A 19,975-nucleotide genomic window follows, 5' to 3' on the forward strand; every position below is an offset into this window, starting at 1 on the left:
TGTTTCCTGTCTCGAAACGTGTGCAAAAGAGGTGTGTTTGTAGGTGTGACCAAAGTCTTTTTCAAGGATATGTAAAAATATGTAACCAAGACCAAACATGTTATATTGTGGTTAACCTCATTCAATAGACACAGACACACTGAACAGCTGAACTGATCCCAAGCCACTGACATTTTACCTTCTGCCATTTCACTGCATGAACACTCAGATAGAAAAAAATATACAGCCGCTCTGCATAAGAAAAGGTTTCATTTTCTATCTAATGAAACCGTTTCCTGATGTTTTAAGTGACGTAAGCGAAACGTGTAGTGATATGACACTGAAGCTTCAAAGCTCGTATCGAGTATGCAGCGTCTGTTGGTACAAGAATAAAGTTCAACATACGCCCATAGGCTATACTATCAAAGTGGGGTTTATGTTTTTATCAGTTTTATAAACATGACAATATAACATTGCAACTACATGAAAACAGCTTTTACTGTTATAAAAACAGATTTGTGAGCATTAGCCATGTCCTTATAGTGGCCAAAAAATTACAACTTAACTTTTTAACTAAACTTCTAATCAAATCATTTTACTTGAAAACATCTTGTTTCTACATTTATATCTTTGATTGTTGCCTCACTTAATGCTTTGAAGGCATTTCAACAAATGCAATCTGTGTTTTATCTCCATCAGAATCCCATCAGTTTACTCTGGATTCTAAGTCAGTGCATAAACGCCTCCGTCTCAGCCTTTAGTATCCCGATCATCCGGACAGATTTGATGTTTTTTCTCAGGTGTTGTGTAGAGAGAGAGTGTGTGGACGCGGTTACTGGAGGTGGAGTGGAGTGGGGGTGCGGTGGGAATATCAGTGTCATACAAGAGCATCAGCAGGAAGGGATGGGGTGAAAAATTTGGATGTAATGATCAGTCCTGGAGCTCCAAATACCTTCTGTAATCAGATAGACTAAACTCAATGTAAGGTCCAGCTCCTCTAGAATAGGAGTGTATGTGGATCACAGTGCAGGAACTCTGTCTTTCTACAGCGTCACTGACACTATGACCCTCATCCACAGAGTCCAGACCACATTCACTCAGCCGCTCTATTCGGGGTTTTTTGTAATATCAAGGATAATTTGTGAGACTGTGAAAAATAAGTGACAAAATAAATGTTACAGAGCTTCAAGAAATAATTCTGACTTTGTCATAGTTTGAATCTGCATGAGAAACGTTAAACTTACTTTATAATCAGTAAATCTGTACTATAGCAAGGGTTGAACCTAGTTGAAAAGTGCCATTTTGAATTTTTATTAGAAATCATTGTGCCATATCAACTTTGTATTCAATTTGTATTATTTTTTCATTAATCCTATTGATAAATAATATCAGCATGTTTTCATAAATCATATTAATAACCTAAAATATCAAAAGTACCTTAAATTCTCCATTTCATACAAATGTGATGAAAAATATATATATATTTATTTTTAGTTCATTCATATTTTAGTTGATTAATTACCATGTGCCTGTACTGAGAAATAATTTCTCAAACCAACAAAATTTGCTATAATTTTGAACTAAGCCAAATATTCACCAGCTGTTATTTCTTATGACCAAAAGATAGTAGTGTCCTTCTGTGGGTTTAGACTTAGTTTTTTAACAGTCTATGGTTAGACTTACACCTCACAAAGGTGACGCTGTGGTATAGTGCTGGTCATCATGACCTACAAGGTGTTTGTGAGTGTGTGAGAGTTCTCTGTTTACATGTATGATGACACATATAATAAAAAATGCTTTAGTAATATTTCACACAGTGTTTTATTGTCAAAATAGTTTTCTGTCAAAGTAAATGATAAATAGACACAATATCATAAATGTTAAACATTCTATGCCGTTTTAACAATAACATCTTATCATAAATACAAAAATATAAAAACCCGTATAACACTTTTAAAGGCACATGTAATAACCTGATATACAGGTTTAATAAGCTATTAAGTTTAATTGAAGCGATATTCGTCACACATTTTACTCCAGTCCAGTGAATATTTCTCACAGCTAGTGTTAAATTGTGACGGAAAGCAACAGTCACTCTTTTTGAGAAGTTCTGCATTTCCTATGTCGTAGGCTATAGTCATCATCACACTCGAGACAGGGGCATTTGTTTTGGAGGGCACAAAACCGAACTTGCTGTGCCGGATCTCCACGTCAGTCCCGTGCTCGCGTCACTGTAAACTGACCCGCTCGTGCCTTTACTACCCCAACTGCAGAAGCAGCGCGTGCACAGGACTCGCCAAGAGTCCACAGTTTTACCGGACCACGTCCACGCGCCTGACGTAATCCCGACCACAAGGCACATGAAGTATTTGAGCATAAACACGGCGTAATCCGGTTTTGGGGCTTTTTTCTCCGACGAGCAGTTACACGCGTGTGCTCTTTCCCACGCTTCACGGTTGTGCTGTTCGTAAACGTAACAAGCCACAATCACCATGGCAACGACCGTATACAGCACTGTAAACACCCCGATACGGACCATCAATCTCTCTAGTTTGTCCGTTTTCGTTCCTCCTTGTTTAATGACGCTCCGTATCCGAAACATAGACACGAAGCCCGCGAATAAAAATATCGTTCCGATAAAAAGATAAATCACCAGTGGCGCGAGTACGAATCCTCGCAGGTTATTCAAGTTCTGGTTGCCCACGTAGCAGATTCCCGCAACCGAGTCTCCGTCCACCGAACTCAGCGCGAGCACGGCGATAGATTTCACGCTCGGAATGAGCCAAGCGGCCAAGTGAAAATACTGCGAGAAGCGCGCGATTGCTTCATTTCCCCACTTCATTCCTGCCGCGAGGAACCACGTAAACGTCAGAATCACCCACCAGATGGCGCTCGCCATCCCAAAAAAATAGATGAGTAGAAACACAAGCGTGCAAAGCGCGGGACCCCTAGTTTCATAGTGGATAAGGTCCACCTCATGATCCTGGTTGCACGCGACCCTTTCGTGCCCCGCGATGAGTCTGATGATGTATCCCACGGACACGAACATATAGCAGGCGGACAGAAAAATAATCGGGCGCTCGGGGTATTTAAACCTCTCAATGTCAATAAGGAAAGTGGCAACGGTGGCGAACGTTGACAGGAAACACAAAACCGACCAAATCCCGATCCAAAATGTGGCAAAGGTCCTTTCCTCCTGAGAAAGATATGGGTTGTGGCACGGCATGGCGCAATTGGGGATCTGACCCGTCTTGACCCAGTTATACAAGGGATGGCGGTCATTGCTCACGGTCACCATAGGCGCGCGACAGTGACACTCCGGTTCACATGAAGAAGATCCAGGACTGCTTTTATTTTTCCGGTTGTATGGCTTCCCCGGGCGGCTAGTTGGTTTTGCAGCAGCAGGTGATGCTGTGGCATCAGTTCTGTTGTAGTCCATGCACAGAGTGTTTGAATCCCCCTGCACGGGTAGAAGATCGCACCTCATACGGTCCGGCCACGGGAAACCATATTGCCTCATCAGCGGCGCGCAACCCGCTTTCGCCCGTTCGCACACACCCCTGCACGGCGGCAAAGGCTTCTTATAGTCCTCAAGGCAAATGGGCGTGTACAGACTGCAAAGAAAGAAGCGCAGGTCGGGGGAACACTGGATCTCCACGAGGGGCCAGAACTGGTGCACCTCAAGTCCGGCTTCATCCTGGGTGTAGTGGTTGAATTGGTTCGGCATGTAGGTGTAGTTATAGCCGATCCCTCTACACAATGGCACAGATATCTCCTGACAGACCGGCTCACGAGCACACACGGGGCTCCACAATATCAGGGCGCAGAGCGCGAGGGGAATCCAGAAGGATCCCTCCATAGGCGAATCCATCCTCGGTCACTTAGGATGTCTTGTCTTCTAGGATGGGCTTGCATGTGCGCAATTGTCGTCTGGTTACTTAATTCTAATAATAAAAAATATATAACTTAACACTGTAGAATAACATGCTGTGTCTACAAGGTGACATCAAGTGCAATTCAGTAGGCTACTACGTTTGTTTTGACTGTCAAATAGTGGAGCGCGTGTCTATTTATATAAAGGACAGCCCCCTTATCTCAGCGCCCAATCATATGACTCCAGGGGCGGGGCCTAATTGTAATTTAATCAAGCATCCCCTGAGAGTTTTGAGTAAATGTTTGCGCTGCCTACGGTTTGTATGTCTTTAAGTTATGTCACCTGTGTTTACATCCCACCCTATGTCTAAACACGGGGTTTGTAGGTGTAAACAAGTCTCGCGGCGTGTTTAGGTTGTTCCTATCTCTCCAGAATGTGTATCCTCTGGAAAATGTAATTATTGCATATGAGCTCACATTAAGTCTACATTAATAAGATTTAAAAGGAGACTAAAAAGCAAGCGCTGTACCAACGAGACAAAATAGACACATACTGAACAATAAAATGTAGTTGTCGTCCCAGTACAATAACAATGCCAGAATTCCTGCTGTTAATTCGCTATTTAATGTATGCCCCGAAAATATGTGGACACCTATGCCAACGTTGGACCAATGTTGAGTTATATGTGAGAAAAACTTAAATTTGGCATGGAGAAGATTGCACCCAAACATTTATGGACATGTTGAACATATCAGTCCAAGTTGAAATATATTAGAAATTGAGGTTGAGAATTTCATATAGCCTATCCATTAAAAAAAAGCCTAACATTGACACAATCAAAAGTTATTGAGAAAAATGGTTAACTAAAAACAAAAAACCTGTAGCAGCATTTGTTTGCATGTAATATGTATTGCATATGGAAAATGCAATGAAACATTTTAAGTGTGACTTGAGCGTCCAAACACTTTTTGGGGCCACGCGCGACTCCTCCAGCTAGAGAAGTTGAATGCGCTCGTGTTGACAGCGCGCGCGGGGGAGTGAGGGCTGTCGCGCGCTGTGATTTCTTGTTCGCCCTAATTGCGTCGTTGATGTTGCGTTTAGTGGCTCAGCGGGTGCGCGCAGCGGGGGACAATTACTGTACATCCCGGGACAAGCAGGGTGGTGAATACTCGGATGCTTTGGTTTCCTGCATGTGACAGACTGCGCATACAAACACACCTCGTTCATTCAAGTCTTCTAATAGGCCTAGTTGATGCAAGTCCAAAACAAATGTAATTATTTATTGATAGAAGTAGGGGATCGAGGCAATGACTGGTTTACTAAATTACACTGTTTTCTTTTTCTTTATTTCTTTATTTTTTGCTCCATCTTCCCTGCAGTGAATATTTCTCAGGGTCAGTTTATTTTGAAAGTCAATTTTTGCAAAGACACAAAACTTAATCATTTGGTAAAAAAAATAATAGATGTTTCCATTGGCTTTTGGAATACTGGAGAAAGTAAGCTCTGTGACCAACAAATGTTTATGATTCTTACACACTATATTCATCAAGATAATCTTAACAAATTAATAAAACATTTGAATGAATTTTGAAGTTTAAATACAATCAGTAAAAAGCTTAAACCATACCATGGTCACATAACTTCAATGTCTACTAACTAAGCTTCTGAAAAATCTTTCATCTTTATTTAAAATCTAAAAGATAAGTTCCAATTAGAATATTTTGTGGCTATTATAAACACAACAAGGCTATACAAGACTAGTGAGTAGATGCTTTATCTTGGTGTGATGACATTTAATGTCCCTTGACAACCTCTAGTCCTATCAAGCCACTTGTTAGCAACCCCCTTTTCAAGACATGTGAAAGCTTAAAAATTAATAAGTGGAGTGTATTGATGTATTTTTTGTGGTATAAAACGTGAACATATATTGAGCTTTAAAATGCTCAATTTACAATTGTACAATTTACAACTGGGGCTGTTAAATATCATATCAAGGGCTATGCTAAATTTAAACAGTCAAACAACTAACACATAATGCTTCAGAGCAAAAATGTACAGTAAAAGCTAGCATACATTGTATAAAATGCACCATTTAAAACATGTGACATGCTTGTCTGACATTTATTAACAAGACCTGAGAACAGTTAATCCTTTCAGTACCTTTATTATTTACTATTACTAACCAGTGGGGTTTTATTGTGTTCATTTTTGGTGCACTTGTTGCCATGTGTAGCAGCTTTAATGGTTTTATTGGTGCGTAGTAGTTAGTGGTTATTTTATTTTGTCCCAACTCTCATTTTCCCTCTATAATCAGCTAAATGAACTGATTTTGAAGCTCTTCACAGTTCTAAATTAACATATTTAAGGCTCATGAGTATCTAATTCCAATCCAGAAGATTTCCATTTGTGTCTGTAGCTCCAGGCAGAGAGAGAGAGAGAGAGAGAGAGAGAGAGAGAGAGAGAGAGAGAGAGAGAGAGAGAGAGAGAGAGAGAGAGAGAGAGAGAGAGTGTGTCTTTGTCTTATTCAGTGTATAGCGTAGCTGAGCCTGCATTGATTGACACTGATATGGCTCTAAGTCTGGCCACCAACTTTTTCTCCTCTCTTTCTTTCTCCATGCCGGTAATGATATTACCTTGAGTCTGGATACACACTGCCTCCACAATTCTATTCCACTGCAAATGACACATGCATTCGATTTCTCTCCCTCTAAAATGTGTCTGTGTCGATTGTTGATTTAAGAAATTACCATTCCTTTATTCATTCATCCATGTATTGTACATAATGCAATTTACAATGTGAGCGAGAACTATGTGTTGTGTAAACATGTAGCCATTGATTAGCTGAACAAACAACACAATCTTATGGTAATTCATAACTATTTTATTTTTTAGCGAATTGCTGGCTAATTCGTACAAATTACAAGGTAAACGTGCTTTCACCAAGTACAACATGTTCCTGGATCAAAATATTTGTTGATCCTGCAACATTCCAATCATCCAATCAGATCTGAGGGACAAGTTTATAATTTATGTCAAGTTTAGTCTTACAAACGGTGCTACATCAGTGTTATTAACCATAATTTCCCTCTGATTTAGAGATAAATTATGGGTATATGGACAACATTTTCAGACATGAATGTTGTTCCAGGATCAACAAAAATGTTGATCCAAGAACATGTCTTACTTGGCAAAATCACGGTGACTGGACATTTTCGTATGATTCACATTGTGAGAATTAATATGTAATCGCCACCTCATAAAATAGTTGCTTTCTCCTGTAAGATTGGGTTGGAATCGCTCAGAAAAATACAAGCTACAGGGACCATCAATTTCACACACACAAACTTTGGCTCAATTCCACATTGAACAGCAGTGATCCACTGTTATGTTTGCTCCTGTCAGAGTCTTCCTACATCATCTCTGTCCTTTTCCCCCTTCCACCTTTCTCAAATGCATTCACCAGATTCCTCACCATGGCAACAAGCCTACCCAGACGGCACCTGGGAGTCTAGTCTGAGACACACTGTTATGGGTTTTCCAAACAGAAAAATGCAATACATTGACATCTCCATTATAATATGAGGGGGATAACTAGGTGTGCACTCTACATAACTCACACATACCACTTTTATTTGTCCTTTTGCAGCTTGTCAGCCCCTGTCCTTTTATATATATTTTTAGGATAGTCCTCTGGATATGCTTAAAAAAAATTAACTTTTGTGTTCCACTGAAGAAAGTTATACCAGTTTAGAATGACATGAGGGTGAGTAAATAATGACAGTGAACAAAAATCCGACTTCATCTTTAGCCACAGTGTTTGTGCTGTGTTATGTTTGTCTCAGTTGGGACACGTATTTTACACCTGCAGAACTGGAACTGTGAATCCAGACTACTGAACTCTGTGAACCAGGTGCCCAATCCATCCTCGACCTAGAAAGCATGAAGGTCCTCTCATGAAAGTCTGAAGAGAGAAACATGATCAGCCTATAAACAATGCAGTTGTAGCCCTTTATGTCCAAAGAGAAAATTAGAGGCTGTGTTTGGAATGGAATACTTGAGTATTGCTTAATGATTTTTTATTTATTTAGTATGCTAGATTGTTTTTGCATTGTAATCCAGTATTTGTCATTTAAAAATTGTCATCATTGACTCACCCTCATGAAAGACACCTTCATGTCTTTCCTCTTTAGATTAGGACACAAACACACACACACACACACACACACACACACACACACACACACACACACACACACACACACACACACACACACACACACACACACACACAAACACACACACACACACACACACACACACACACACAGTGGGGTCCAAAAAACATTGGACCCCATTGACTTTCAAGAAACCTCTGAGATATTTACATCTTCTTGTGTTCAACAGAAGAAATTATATTTTGGTGAACTATCCTTTTAATATACATACTGTAATACCAACAATCACAATATCAACAGATTTTTATCACATCCCTAATAATTTAACATCCCTTGATTGACATTATTACATTAAATAAAAAGAGACGATAAAAATCACAGCTGAAATTGTGGTACATTTCTCTCATTTAACACATTGGAAATGGATTTTCAAATCGAGCCCATTGCATCATGGGATGTATTTTACAAAACGTGTTTCTGTTTGTATACTGCATGTTTTAGCCAATGTAGTTGCACATCCAGAAATTCTATGCAGGAAATCTGCATGATGCACACGGCATATTGAAAAATACGGTAGGCCTATACACTTTTCTGAACGTAAGGACTAATGTGATTTTCTCTGAAGAAATCAGAGGTGAGTAAATCTGTGATGAATTTCCAAGTACATTCATCACGCAAATGACAGCAATGTGAATGATTGCATGTCAGTTGTATAGTAGGAACAAATTATAAATGAGCTTAGACATGTTCAAAACATATATGCATAATGCTAAATGAATAGTCTAAATAATTTAAAATAAAAATAATTAAATAATAATCTAAAATAAAAAATGTAAATGCCATGTAAATAAATGTTGCATTCACAGTTAATCTCTGAATGAGACATTGTGTCTGTGTGTGTGTGTGTGTGTGTGTGTGTATGTGTGTGTGTGTGTGTGTGTGTCTTTGCCATTAAGTCTCTTGTATACAGTCCTCCACTTCATAATAGAAAGACTGACTGAGTGTATTGCTCTTGTTTTTCTTTTGTGTATCTAGTGTTCTTTCCTTCCTCTCAATGGCTTTTCTTTTTCTATTTGTCTGTCCTGCCCTCCCCCAACTCTCTCTCTCTGTCATTCTTACGTCTGTTTAGTTTGTCTTCTTCCATTCATCTGTGGCTTAAGACCTCTGCTCTCAGACTCCTCCAGGCACTCACGTCTCTCCTCCCCCTCTATTCTGTTTCACCCGTTTCCTCATCCTGCTTTTCCCCTTCTTCATTCACTCCTTCCCCTCTCCTCTTGTCCTGGTCTCAAAGGACATAATTAGGCAGCATATTCAGACAGACACATTTATGTCTCCACAATAGCCTTCTCTACATCCCTCGCTCTCGTTCTAAAGCCTGTTAAATGGCATAAAGAATCTGTGAATGCGTCTGCTTAATTAGAGCAATAAACATTCACTTCATTATTAACTCTTCCCAAGAGAAGACAGTATCTATCTATCAATCTATCAATCTATCAATCTATCTATCTATCTATCTATCTATCTATCTATCTATCTATCTATCTATCTATCTATCTATCTATCTATCTATCTATCTATCTCTATCTATCTATCTACAAAAGGTTAGTGCAAGATTACTATTAAATAATAGAGATAGTCAGTTAGTATTAAATTATTTATATATTATTAAAATATTCTGCACACTAATAGGTCTTTTAAAAACTGTTTACTGATAGTTTTTTGGGGAAACAAAAATGGTTCATCTATATAAGAAACTTTTTTTTTTGGTAAATAGTTATACACAATAAGTTGGATATTGTGGACTGATCTTTAAAATATAAAAATATGCACACACACAAAAAAAAAACTTCAATGTAATACTTTACCCCAAGTTGCTGCATATTATTGTTTATATATTATTATGGTGAATTATTTATAATTTTTTGTGTCAGTTCAAATATTGGATTAAGAAAGAGATGATAAAAAAATTTAAGGTGATGCTTGATGTTTGGATGAAACATCATCACAGTGGTTGATCACAGTTTAAAAAAAAATAGTTTTACATTCAAGTCTTATATATTTTGTTACATCCTTAATGGAAATGGAAAGTGTATTACATGGGTTATAATACCCATACAGTTTGCATCTCAGGGCTATTGATTGCTCTGGATGTGGACTCATGAGCATATAATTCAGTATATAGTCAGTATAAAGTCAGTCAGTATATAATTTGGACATGCAGCTGAGTTCCATAATAATAATTAAAACAAAACAGTAAAGCTTTGGTATAAAACTGGGTGGTAGAACAAGAGGGAAAATATGTTGATGCTGTTAATTCTTTTTGGATAAAATCATCTGTCAAATGCAAATGTTGGCAACATTTAAAGTAAATTCTATGTCTTGGCCTTTATTGATTTAAAACAAACAGTCATTTGAGGGTATAACAAGCATTGGGTTGTTTTTTTGGCCCGCATGTCAATAGCTTCTCACTGGCACTCTGCCCAGACACACACATCAAGACTCTGTCTGTTTTACTTTAGTGCTATATGTTTAGTATATAACTTTAAATAACATATGCTTGGTTTAAATATGCATAAACTTTCTGTATATAGCGCTGATGTATGTGTCTAATTTGTCTCCTACTCACCAGTCAGTTCGTTAATCTCAGAATGTGCTTTCAACCACTGTGCCAACATGAATGCATTAGGCTATGTGATGAAGGTGTCTAATGAGATTGGGAATTACGTGAAGAGGAAATTTTTTACTACAACAGGGTGTGTGTCCTCATGCAGTTTAAGTTGAACAAGGTCATTTTATACTGTTTTGAGGAAAACTAAATGTTAAAAGGTCAGTCAAAACAACCCTACCACACACATATTACATACACACACATTTGTAAATAAAAAAACTTGTAAACATTGAATGACTTTTTTTTCTTCAGTATTGTTATATTCATGCCATAAACTGTGGTTCATGCTCAACACAACAAGAGATAATTCTTAAAATAATTATAGTTTATTAAAGTAAGAATAATTAAAAAAAAAATGTTTTAATAATTGTCACAAAACAAATGTCAACAAATGTAGCCACTAACAAGACAGCTGCGTCGCTAGACTTTTATTTGCAGCACGATAAATCTGGGAAGTAAAATTACAAAATGATTTGCCTGCTGAGGGATATTGACAAGACAATTCCCCCCTAGCGATATTTTAGCAATTATGACTCGTGTATATGGTATTTTTTTTGTCGATTGTTTTTTAATCAGTTGTCGGATTCGCGAATGAGTCAGTCTTTTGAATCGGTTCTTCTCATTGAATCTGTAAAACGTGCTAACAAACGGCTAGCTTCGCATTGGCGCGGACAGAACAAGTCTGTTAAACAGAAACTGGACACTTCAGAACACAGAAAGGAAAAGAATGAATAGTGAAATGTATGTTTACCTACAGTCAGCTGAAACAAAACTCTACAAATATCTATCGTTTGCCAGGATTGAAGAAAGTCATTAAGGTTGAACACCACGTGCAGCGGCGTAACGACTCACTGAAGGTAGGTAAGTACACTTTAACGATCAAAAGCACTTCAAGTCCCAAAACAACCTTATACGTTAATATTAACATAATATTAACATTCAATAGCATCACCATACCTGTGTACTTTTTGAAAAGGATATTTTGAGAAACTAAAAGTATCTTAACGTAAATTTTAGAGGTAAAATGACGCTAAATTAATAATTGTAGTGGGGTATGTTATGTATACTGCTAATGTGTAAAAAAAAGCAAACGATACATTAATTAGTTTTCTGTTTGATGAGTCAACCTCGATAAGGTGAACGTTAGATTATGTTTAAAATACAGTCATGCCTATGCAGAATTCAAATGAGAAATTAAGTGAATCAATCAGTAGCCTACTGTACAGGTTTGAAATATTACACATCCAATCACTGATCAAACCTTAGACTACCTTTACATTTTTAATGTCTTAATTTTTATTATTGAATCACTTTTACAAATGTACACTTTTCACTAAATCTCATGTAGGGCTAATTGATTAGTTATTAAATTAATTTAATAATAAACTTGACTAGTCTTGCAGCGTGATGTTAAACTCCAAACTATTTTAATCTGGTTCTTCTATATGTAAGCAGATTTTAAAAGCTCAATCTAATTGAGAGACTACTGGGAAAATGTGCATTTCTTAAAAATGAACATTTTACACTGCACGGCACGCAGGACTGTTTAATATAAAAACCAATGATGTGGAAAACTTTTAGAGGAGTTACAAGACCTAAAATATATCTTATACATAGACCTACATATTTTAAACTATCTTGATGTTGATTGAAAAAAAGTCCACATGTCCACTACCCAATTACACAAACTGAAAAAGCATTTAAAAATACATTAGAATAATGAAATTAGCCTATCATCATGTCATTGGCAGGGTATTGAAGTTTGTTTAAGAGTTTGATTGAATGAAGCTTTCAGGAGATGTACTCTGATGTATTGGTCAAGTGAGTTGTGTATTCAAGACTCATTACCCCTCTGTGTGGTCTGTGTTTGTGGGGCGAGGGTTGATTCACACTGCCCAACACTAATCTATGCCGTCAGGACTCTAAACACACATAATGAGATTCGCCTCCCCCTTAATGAGGCTGATAATCACTGTTTGACAACCACCTCACACTAATTGTTAGCAGATGTTTGTGTATTTGTAAAGCTGTATTGTGGTGGTAATTAGGACTAAATGTTAACTAAAGAGACAGACAAGCTTTATCTAGCCCTTGTCTAACACAAACACACACATATAAAAACCACTCAAGAGGATTGACTTGTTGAAAAAGGTTGCAGTGGAATGTTTCTCTGAAATATTTTAATTGATATTTCAGTCATTTGTTTTATAATGACAATACCAGCTTCTCATGTTTGCCCAAGCTACAGAATCAGATTTCAGATTAAGTCTACTAAATTACGCTTATTTGGTTGAGACAAATTTTCACTTTCAAGTAATGTAACCCATTCACTTAAATGTGTTTCATGATTTTTTGGTTTGCTGTTTGTGACATTTTCAGGACATTTCATGAAAACAAAGCTGTGAGGGATACACTTCCAGTCTTTCAGTGTACCATATAAAGAGTCATATAATTTTCAAAACTTTTAAAAAATATTGTATGCCCCTGGTTTCATAGACAAGGCTTGAGACTAGTCCCAGACAAAAATACATGTTTACGCTGTTTTAACTGAAAGCAACTTTAAAAATTAAAGCATATCTTAAAATATGTTATTGCCATTGTTTTGTCTTAAGATGTTTTTTGTTCTGTTTTTTTTCTAAGGCATATTTATTACTTAAATGTCGTAATTGAGCTAAGGCCTACAATCCTGGCTTAATCTAAGCCTGGTCTTGAATTATGAGGGACAACATGGCAAGGGAATGAGAGATAGAGAGAGCATTCATATTATAAAAGTAGCATTTTAGAAAAAAATATCCTGTGTGTGAATGGCTGGTGGCTCTGTCCAGCGGTCACTGGCAGGTGTTTTGTAAATAACCCTTCTGATGATTTATAATAACGAGTGCTTTCCAAAATACACTTTTCCTGTTGATAAATATGTTACATTTTTGAAAAAACTCTGTCAAAAAAGAAAGGATTTATGCAAGTCATATGCAAATGTGCTCTCACTTTCAGTAACGAGATCTATTGACAGCTATTGTGTACTCCTTCTTGGCTCTCAAGGTGAAGGTGAAGTCAGTCTTTAGTGAGAAGAATTCTGTTCTGGCTGTGTGTGCGTTTGTTGTGTGGGGTACCCGGACTTGTAACTTTAACATTTTGCTTTTGTCAGAAGCATTCATATATTATTTGAGTTAGTTTGGAAGCGGAGCGAGAGACCATCTTTTCAGCGGTCTTGGTCCGCTTGTTTGGTGCGCACCAGGATTCAGATGGCAGCATTCACACATGTTCAAATGTACCGCACTAACAGAGCAATCGCACCAGGGTTCGTTTTAAACGAGCCAAACATGACAAGTGTGAACACACCATAAATTACTCATCAAATAATTTTTTTCCAGAGATGGTTTCTGTTAATTTATGTAGTTTTTATCACGTTGATGTAAGTTCAAGTGTTCGTTTTTCTAAATAAGTTTAGTTTTAGTAAAGGATGGGCGATATATTATTGTGTGCGATATAGCCAACCGGTAAAAATTCTCCCCACGATAAGAATTACAATCCTGGCCAATTGTCAATACAATCCAATTCTGAAGACAATTTTCTACCCCTTGTGGGGATAGACAATAAAGCTTTTTTTTTTTTAATTTGAATTAGTCTTCCCGTGATAATAACATACTAGTTAATCACTAACTATAATGATCACTAGTTGATGACGCATTTCCATTCGTAGCTCACGTGCAGAGCGAAAACAACTATGGCGGATGTGAATCTGAGGCGGGTTTATCGCTAAACGAGGAGCTACACCTACAATCTGGATCTGGTACACAGATATATTTTCACTCGCCAACACTGACTGAGCGCTTGAGAGTTTTGCGTTCCGTAAAGCGCTCTATTTCAGTTTATCCCAATGAATGCACAGTGCATTTGACGCACCGTAAACACTATTAGTAGTATAATTTGTAGTAGTAGTAGTATCTTATCTGTATTGTTTGTTTTTTACATGTCAATCTTGTAATTGATTTGAATTATTATTGTCATAAAATTTTTAAATTTGAAACATCAAATTGAAATTTAAAATTGAAATGAAACATTACTGAACTTTCAACTTACTTAAAGCTGCAGTCCGTCGTTTTTCCTCTTTGTCGCCATCTCTGTTCGAAATCTGCAATTGCAGTTATTCGCGGAATTATTAACTGTGCGTGGGTAGTAAATCGGCATGAAACAGCGCGGATGAACACAATGTATTGAGGAGAACCTGTCGCTGCCGCGTCGCTGTGGATACTATACTGTCATCAGCAATGTCAGAGTATACTTTTTGAAAGTGTCAACATTAGAATTTTCATCGGAAAATGTCATCTGAACAAGTAACATTCACTTTTGTTCTGACCATATCCGGGGGGTGGGGGGAAGCATTGCAGTAGGCTATATCATGCTGATTAAATCTAACGATTGCTTATATCACGTCAAAACGTGAAAAATATTTTTTTTCTGTAGCCACTCTGAAGTCCGAAGTCTTTGTGTTTTACAACTGGTGAATCTCCAGTTGTCACTGGTGATTGTCGCTTTAAACTTTCGGGATCCGCCATACCAAGTGCTAAGCTAAATCTCCACCTCCATCATCCACACACGCTAGCCGGGGACTCCTTCTCTATGTGTACAGAAGTGACGTAATGACGCAAAGACATGCTCGAAATTCCCGCGGAAAACCACCAGTACCACTGGAATTAAAATTATTATTACAAGCTTACCGTTTTGAATCGAGGTAAGGCAAGCAGATCGTTTTGAACACTGGCTGGTTAAGTTTTTTTTCAAAAATGTCTTTTTTTAATATTTTTAAACCCAAAAAAGTGCCGGACTGCAGCTTTAAGCTGGACTGTGACGCTATTTTCTTCTGAAAACAAACTTTTTTGAATTATTTTCCTGTTATCTCTATAAAGCTGCTTTGAAACAATCTGTATTGTAAAAAGTGCTATATATAAATAAATGTGACTTGACTATTGTGTACACTTGCACTATTTAAACATTATCGGCACTTTTACAGAAAAAAAAAACGTTTATCTGCAACTTTTTAATTTCTGCAAGAGCTGGTGTTTGTTTTTTTACTGTTTTTTTTATTTTTTATTATTTTATATAATTGTTATATTATAGGAGCCTATTTGATGATGGGTACGTTTTACATTAGATCAATGTTTGTGTTCCTGAGGTTGTTCCTGAGGTTCTCTCTATCACTTGTAGCCAAAAACAGTGGTGAATGGTACTATATTTATATAGTCATCATTGATATCGTTATCGCAATAAAATACCAGAAAATATTGTGCTATAGTTTTAAGTCCATGATGCCCATCCCTAATTTCAATAACTGTTAATTTCACACTGACTTAAGTTGTTCTGCAGTAAACTGTATTAAACGATTCTGCGGGAACTCGTGTGGGCGGCCCTTGATAGCACACACGGCTCCACTCTTATGCTCGGGTCCTGAGTTCACTTCTGCGTGGAGTGGACTAAGGTCCTTGAATCAGCACAAGATGTCAGTGCCATATTGGGACATCTTTAAAACTAAGCCCAGAAACAATTTTGTTAAATAAAAGGTCAAGCTACTCTCTCTGCTGCCGCCTACCTGCACTTCCATTCGTGTTTTATTGGGGTTTTCTGCTATTGTCTCTGCTACAGTTGTGATGGTCATTTTCAGTGACTTCTCAATCTTCTCCATCTCTGTCAGAGCATACTTTGCATGCTTGCTGTTGTCTGCACTTAAGAAGTATCTTAAAGAAACTATAATAAAAACCAATAAATAAATGTAATAAATGACCTCCTCCAAAGTAGCCTTTAGTGTGGTTACAATGCATCAGTAATTATTCAATTAAGTGTAATTTTTTTTTTGAAAATAGCATTTATTAAAATAATATATAACAAATGAACTAATATACTCAATATGGCAATGACAATCAATATGGACATAAAGGAAAATTTTAATAGACAATACCTGACAAGCAACTGCATAGAAGGGCTCTTCCTCGATGGTTTGGAATTGTTTCTTGACGGCCTCAAGAAGGGTAGTTTTTATTGTTTTTATACCAGTGTCCTCCTGGGTCTCCCGAGCAAGTAACCATTTTAGAACTGTAACTGAGGGGATGACTTCCGTTACAGACGAGGTGGAGGACCTAATCTGTTCGGTCACTTCCTCAAATGGTGCCAAAACAGTGAAGTTTTCTTCCCGGTTGGCTGTCAATGGGGCTGACAGGTCGTGATCAGCTCCGTATGCTTAAATCGGCCACTTCAGCTCAAGCAAACTACTACCATATAAAAAGTACTATTCCACCTCGTCGCCACGTCTTGTTGCAAACGTTTGGTGGGCAATTTTAGATCCCTCTGAATATCCTCCAGGCGTGTTGTGGCAAATAGCCAGCGCATCACTCACATTTCTCTCTGCTAATAGGCCTTCGTGTAACACCAGTTGGAGAGAGTGTGCGAAGCACCCCAAACTCGACACACCGATCTCGTCCATGGGCTTGTCGACATTTTACTGGTTTACTGGATGGTTGATCCAGTCTGAAATACTGCCAAACAGAGGACATACTGGTATCGCGTGCGTTTTCATTTCTTCTTCGATGCTCTAAACAGTGGTTGCTTGTGGTAATTTACACACTTATTACCGTAATCCATGTAACATACCGGAATCTGATTTTATCCCATATAAAAATATTTACATCAATAGTCTACATGGATACATATCACAACAATCCTCTATTCAAATACATCTCCACCTGCATGGATGCAAATTGAAAAATAGCATACCTCTAGACAAGGCTTTATTCATTCCCCTGACTTATGTCAAGAAGGAGGTTAATAACCCGTTATTTAGACACACTTGTAAATTAGGGTTTCAGATAAAGAAAAAATGTAAATGGCTATTATCAGTTTACTACAATACTCCATTTCATTGCAACCCAGCTCTTCCTGAGGTACTAAGAGATGGGATAACACAATATTGGTACAAATAGGGCATTCAAGTGTTTGGAGATTTTTATGAGGAGGACACACTCATGACATTTGAACAACTGAGAGCAAAGTTCTCTCTTCTGGTTAAACTTTTTATATATATATATTTCCAGGTGAGAGTGAGACATTATAAAACTACATTACAAGGAGGTAATTTATGGCCCGTCTCCTCACTCTTATTAGACAATATTATAAGAAAGAAAAAAGGGTCCAAAGGTTTTGTGTCCTATATGTATATACCAACTTTATTGACTTATATGGAGAGGATGTATCATCTTCTAGACTTAAATGGGAAAAATATCTAGAATGTACTTTTGAACAACCTGGGAATTCATCTGTAAAAATGCTTTAACATTTTCATATAACAGTAGACATAGATTTATGTTTTGGACTTGTTCGGAACTTGAAAACTATTGGAGAAATATAATACAAACTATTGACAAGATTATTTAGGTTAAGCTTTCATATGATCCGAGATTTATGTTACTGGGGGATGAATTGGTCCTCCAACTTAATCAAAGGAAGAATTTACATTTTGTTAGGATGGCTCTTATAGCAGCAAATAAATGTATAGCTATACATGTTCGTCCTTTGAGCCTGTTGAAAAAATTTTTTTAATCTGAAAAAAAATATATTAAAAAATTAGGGCTGCAACTAACGATTATTTTAATAATCGATTAATCTGTCGATTATTTTTTCGATTAATCGATTAATCGGATAAAAAATTAAATAAACTAAAACATTAATTCCCAACCCTTTATTCAAAAACAGAACTGACAGTGCAAATTCACAGTGCAAAAAAATCTTCAGAAAGTGCACAAACAGGTCGCTCCTTGATAGGGATGCACCGATACCATTTTTTCAGAACCGATCCGATCCGATACCAAAAATTCTCAGTATCGACCGATACCAGGGCAGTTTTTTTTTTAAATCAAGTAGAATTTCTATAACTATGTGTGTTGAACGGATAATCACTATTTTGTGTGTTAAACACAATCTACTTAATACAGACAACTTCATTACAAAGAGAGAAAAAAATGACCATAAATGCTATTATAAACTAGAATAGTGGATAATTAAGCATAAAATTTAGTCTAGAAAAATCACAAGTGCATAATAATTGTATTAAATCTGAACATGAAAAAACATTTAGTGAGGAACAAATATTAGAATAAGTGTAACACTAAATTTGGTAAAATGTTACACATTGCTATTTGTATTGTTATAAAGATTAATTATTTTATAGCCTACTATAAAATTGAGACATGTTTTAAATCGGTTTAATGAGGCAGCAACATGATGGATAGTACTAGAAAGGCTATTAATAATCGTTCATTGCGTCGCTGTATTATGATATGAAAGGCCCCAATACAGTGCGGCACACAGCACTTATGCGCATCCCGAGCGCAGAATGATGCGCTTGAAGCAACACGAGTCACAGCGCGCAGCGCTTCGAGTCCGCATTGAAAAGTTCAAATCACAAAGGAAAGACATATTGATGCGTACTGTATTATACAGTATCTATCTATGCAATAGTTTATTGAGCATTTTCTTTTAACAGTTTTAAATGTCAGTTACTGTGCGCGTGAAGAACAGTTAGCTGCTATAGTGCTCTGACTCTACTGCAGTGTTGTGAGCAGACACCCGGTAGAAAGTAACATGATTAAGGTACAGCAATAAAGTCCAGCAAGATCAAGTTGTTTAATGCAAAACCATAGACCTTTATCTACAGATCAAGTATAATTATAGTAACATTGAATCATCTTGGAGAGAGTTTTTCATCGTGTTGACTCGTAACCGAACGCGACGCGCTGCTTGATGCTGAATGGAGAATGACTGACAGCCGCAGCGGAGGGAAAAGTGTAGGCTATGTGATCTTGAATTTAATGACTTAAATATTAATTTATATCTCACATTATACTATATAATGGCTTCAGAACACTTATAATATAGTGCACGACAACTTTATGATGCTTTATAATGTTTTTGTCCCTTTTGTGGGGCTTAACAATAGCACAGAATATACGCACACATTTTTTTTACATCTCCGTGTCGCGCGACACAACGAATCGATAATGAAATTCGTTGCCAACTATTTTAATAATCGATTTTTATCGATTTTATCGATTCGTTGTTGCAGCCCTAAAAAAAATCGATGTTCGAAAAGATATGAGACAGATTTATTGAATATATGAATAATTTGGATGTCACATTGATTGAAAATGCTGATGTGATAATGTAACCTGTGATAAAACCCTTCTCTACTTTAACTTATGAAAACATGTCTCTTATACCAGCTGAGTGCATTGT

At 37.1% G+C, this 19,975-nt stretch overlaps 1 protein-coding gene across 1 annotated transcript; it reads right to left on the reverse strand.

Moving 5' to 3' along the window:
• Positions 1-1,788: 1,788 nt before the first annotated feature.
• Positions 1,789-4,018, reverse strand: fzd8b (frizzled class receptor 8b). The gene has a single exon (XM_079614441.1). The coding sequence runs from the start codon at positions 3,848-3,850 to the stop codon at positions 2,123-2,125; it is 1,728 nt and encodes a 575-aa protein (XP_079470567.1). The 5' UTR covers positions 3,851-4,018; the 3' UTR covers positions 1,789-2,122.
• Positions 4,019-19,975: the final 15,957 nt, after the last annotated feature.

This window comes from Phoxinus phoxinus (assembly GCF_949152265.1).
Source record: "Phoxinus phoxinus genome assembly, chromosome: 5".
Lineage (NCBI taxonomy): Eukaryota > Metazoa > Chordata > Actinopteri > Cypriniformes > Leuciscidae > Phoxinus > Phoxinus phoxinus.

Excerpts from the sequence above, each read along its gene's own strand:
- fzd8b (XM_079614441.1), bottom strand. The coding sequence starts at position 3,850 with ATGGATTCGCCTATGGAGGGATCCTTCTGGATTCCCCTCGCGCTCTGC.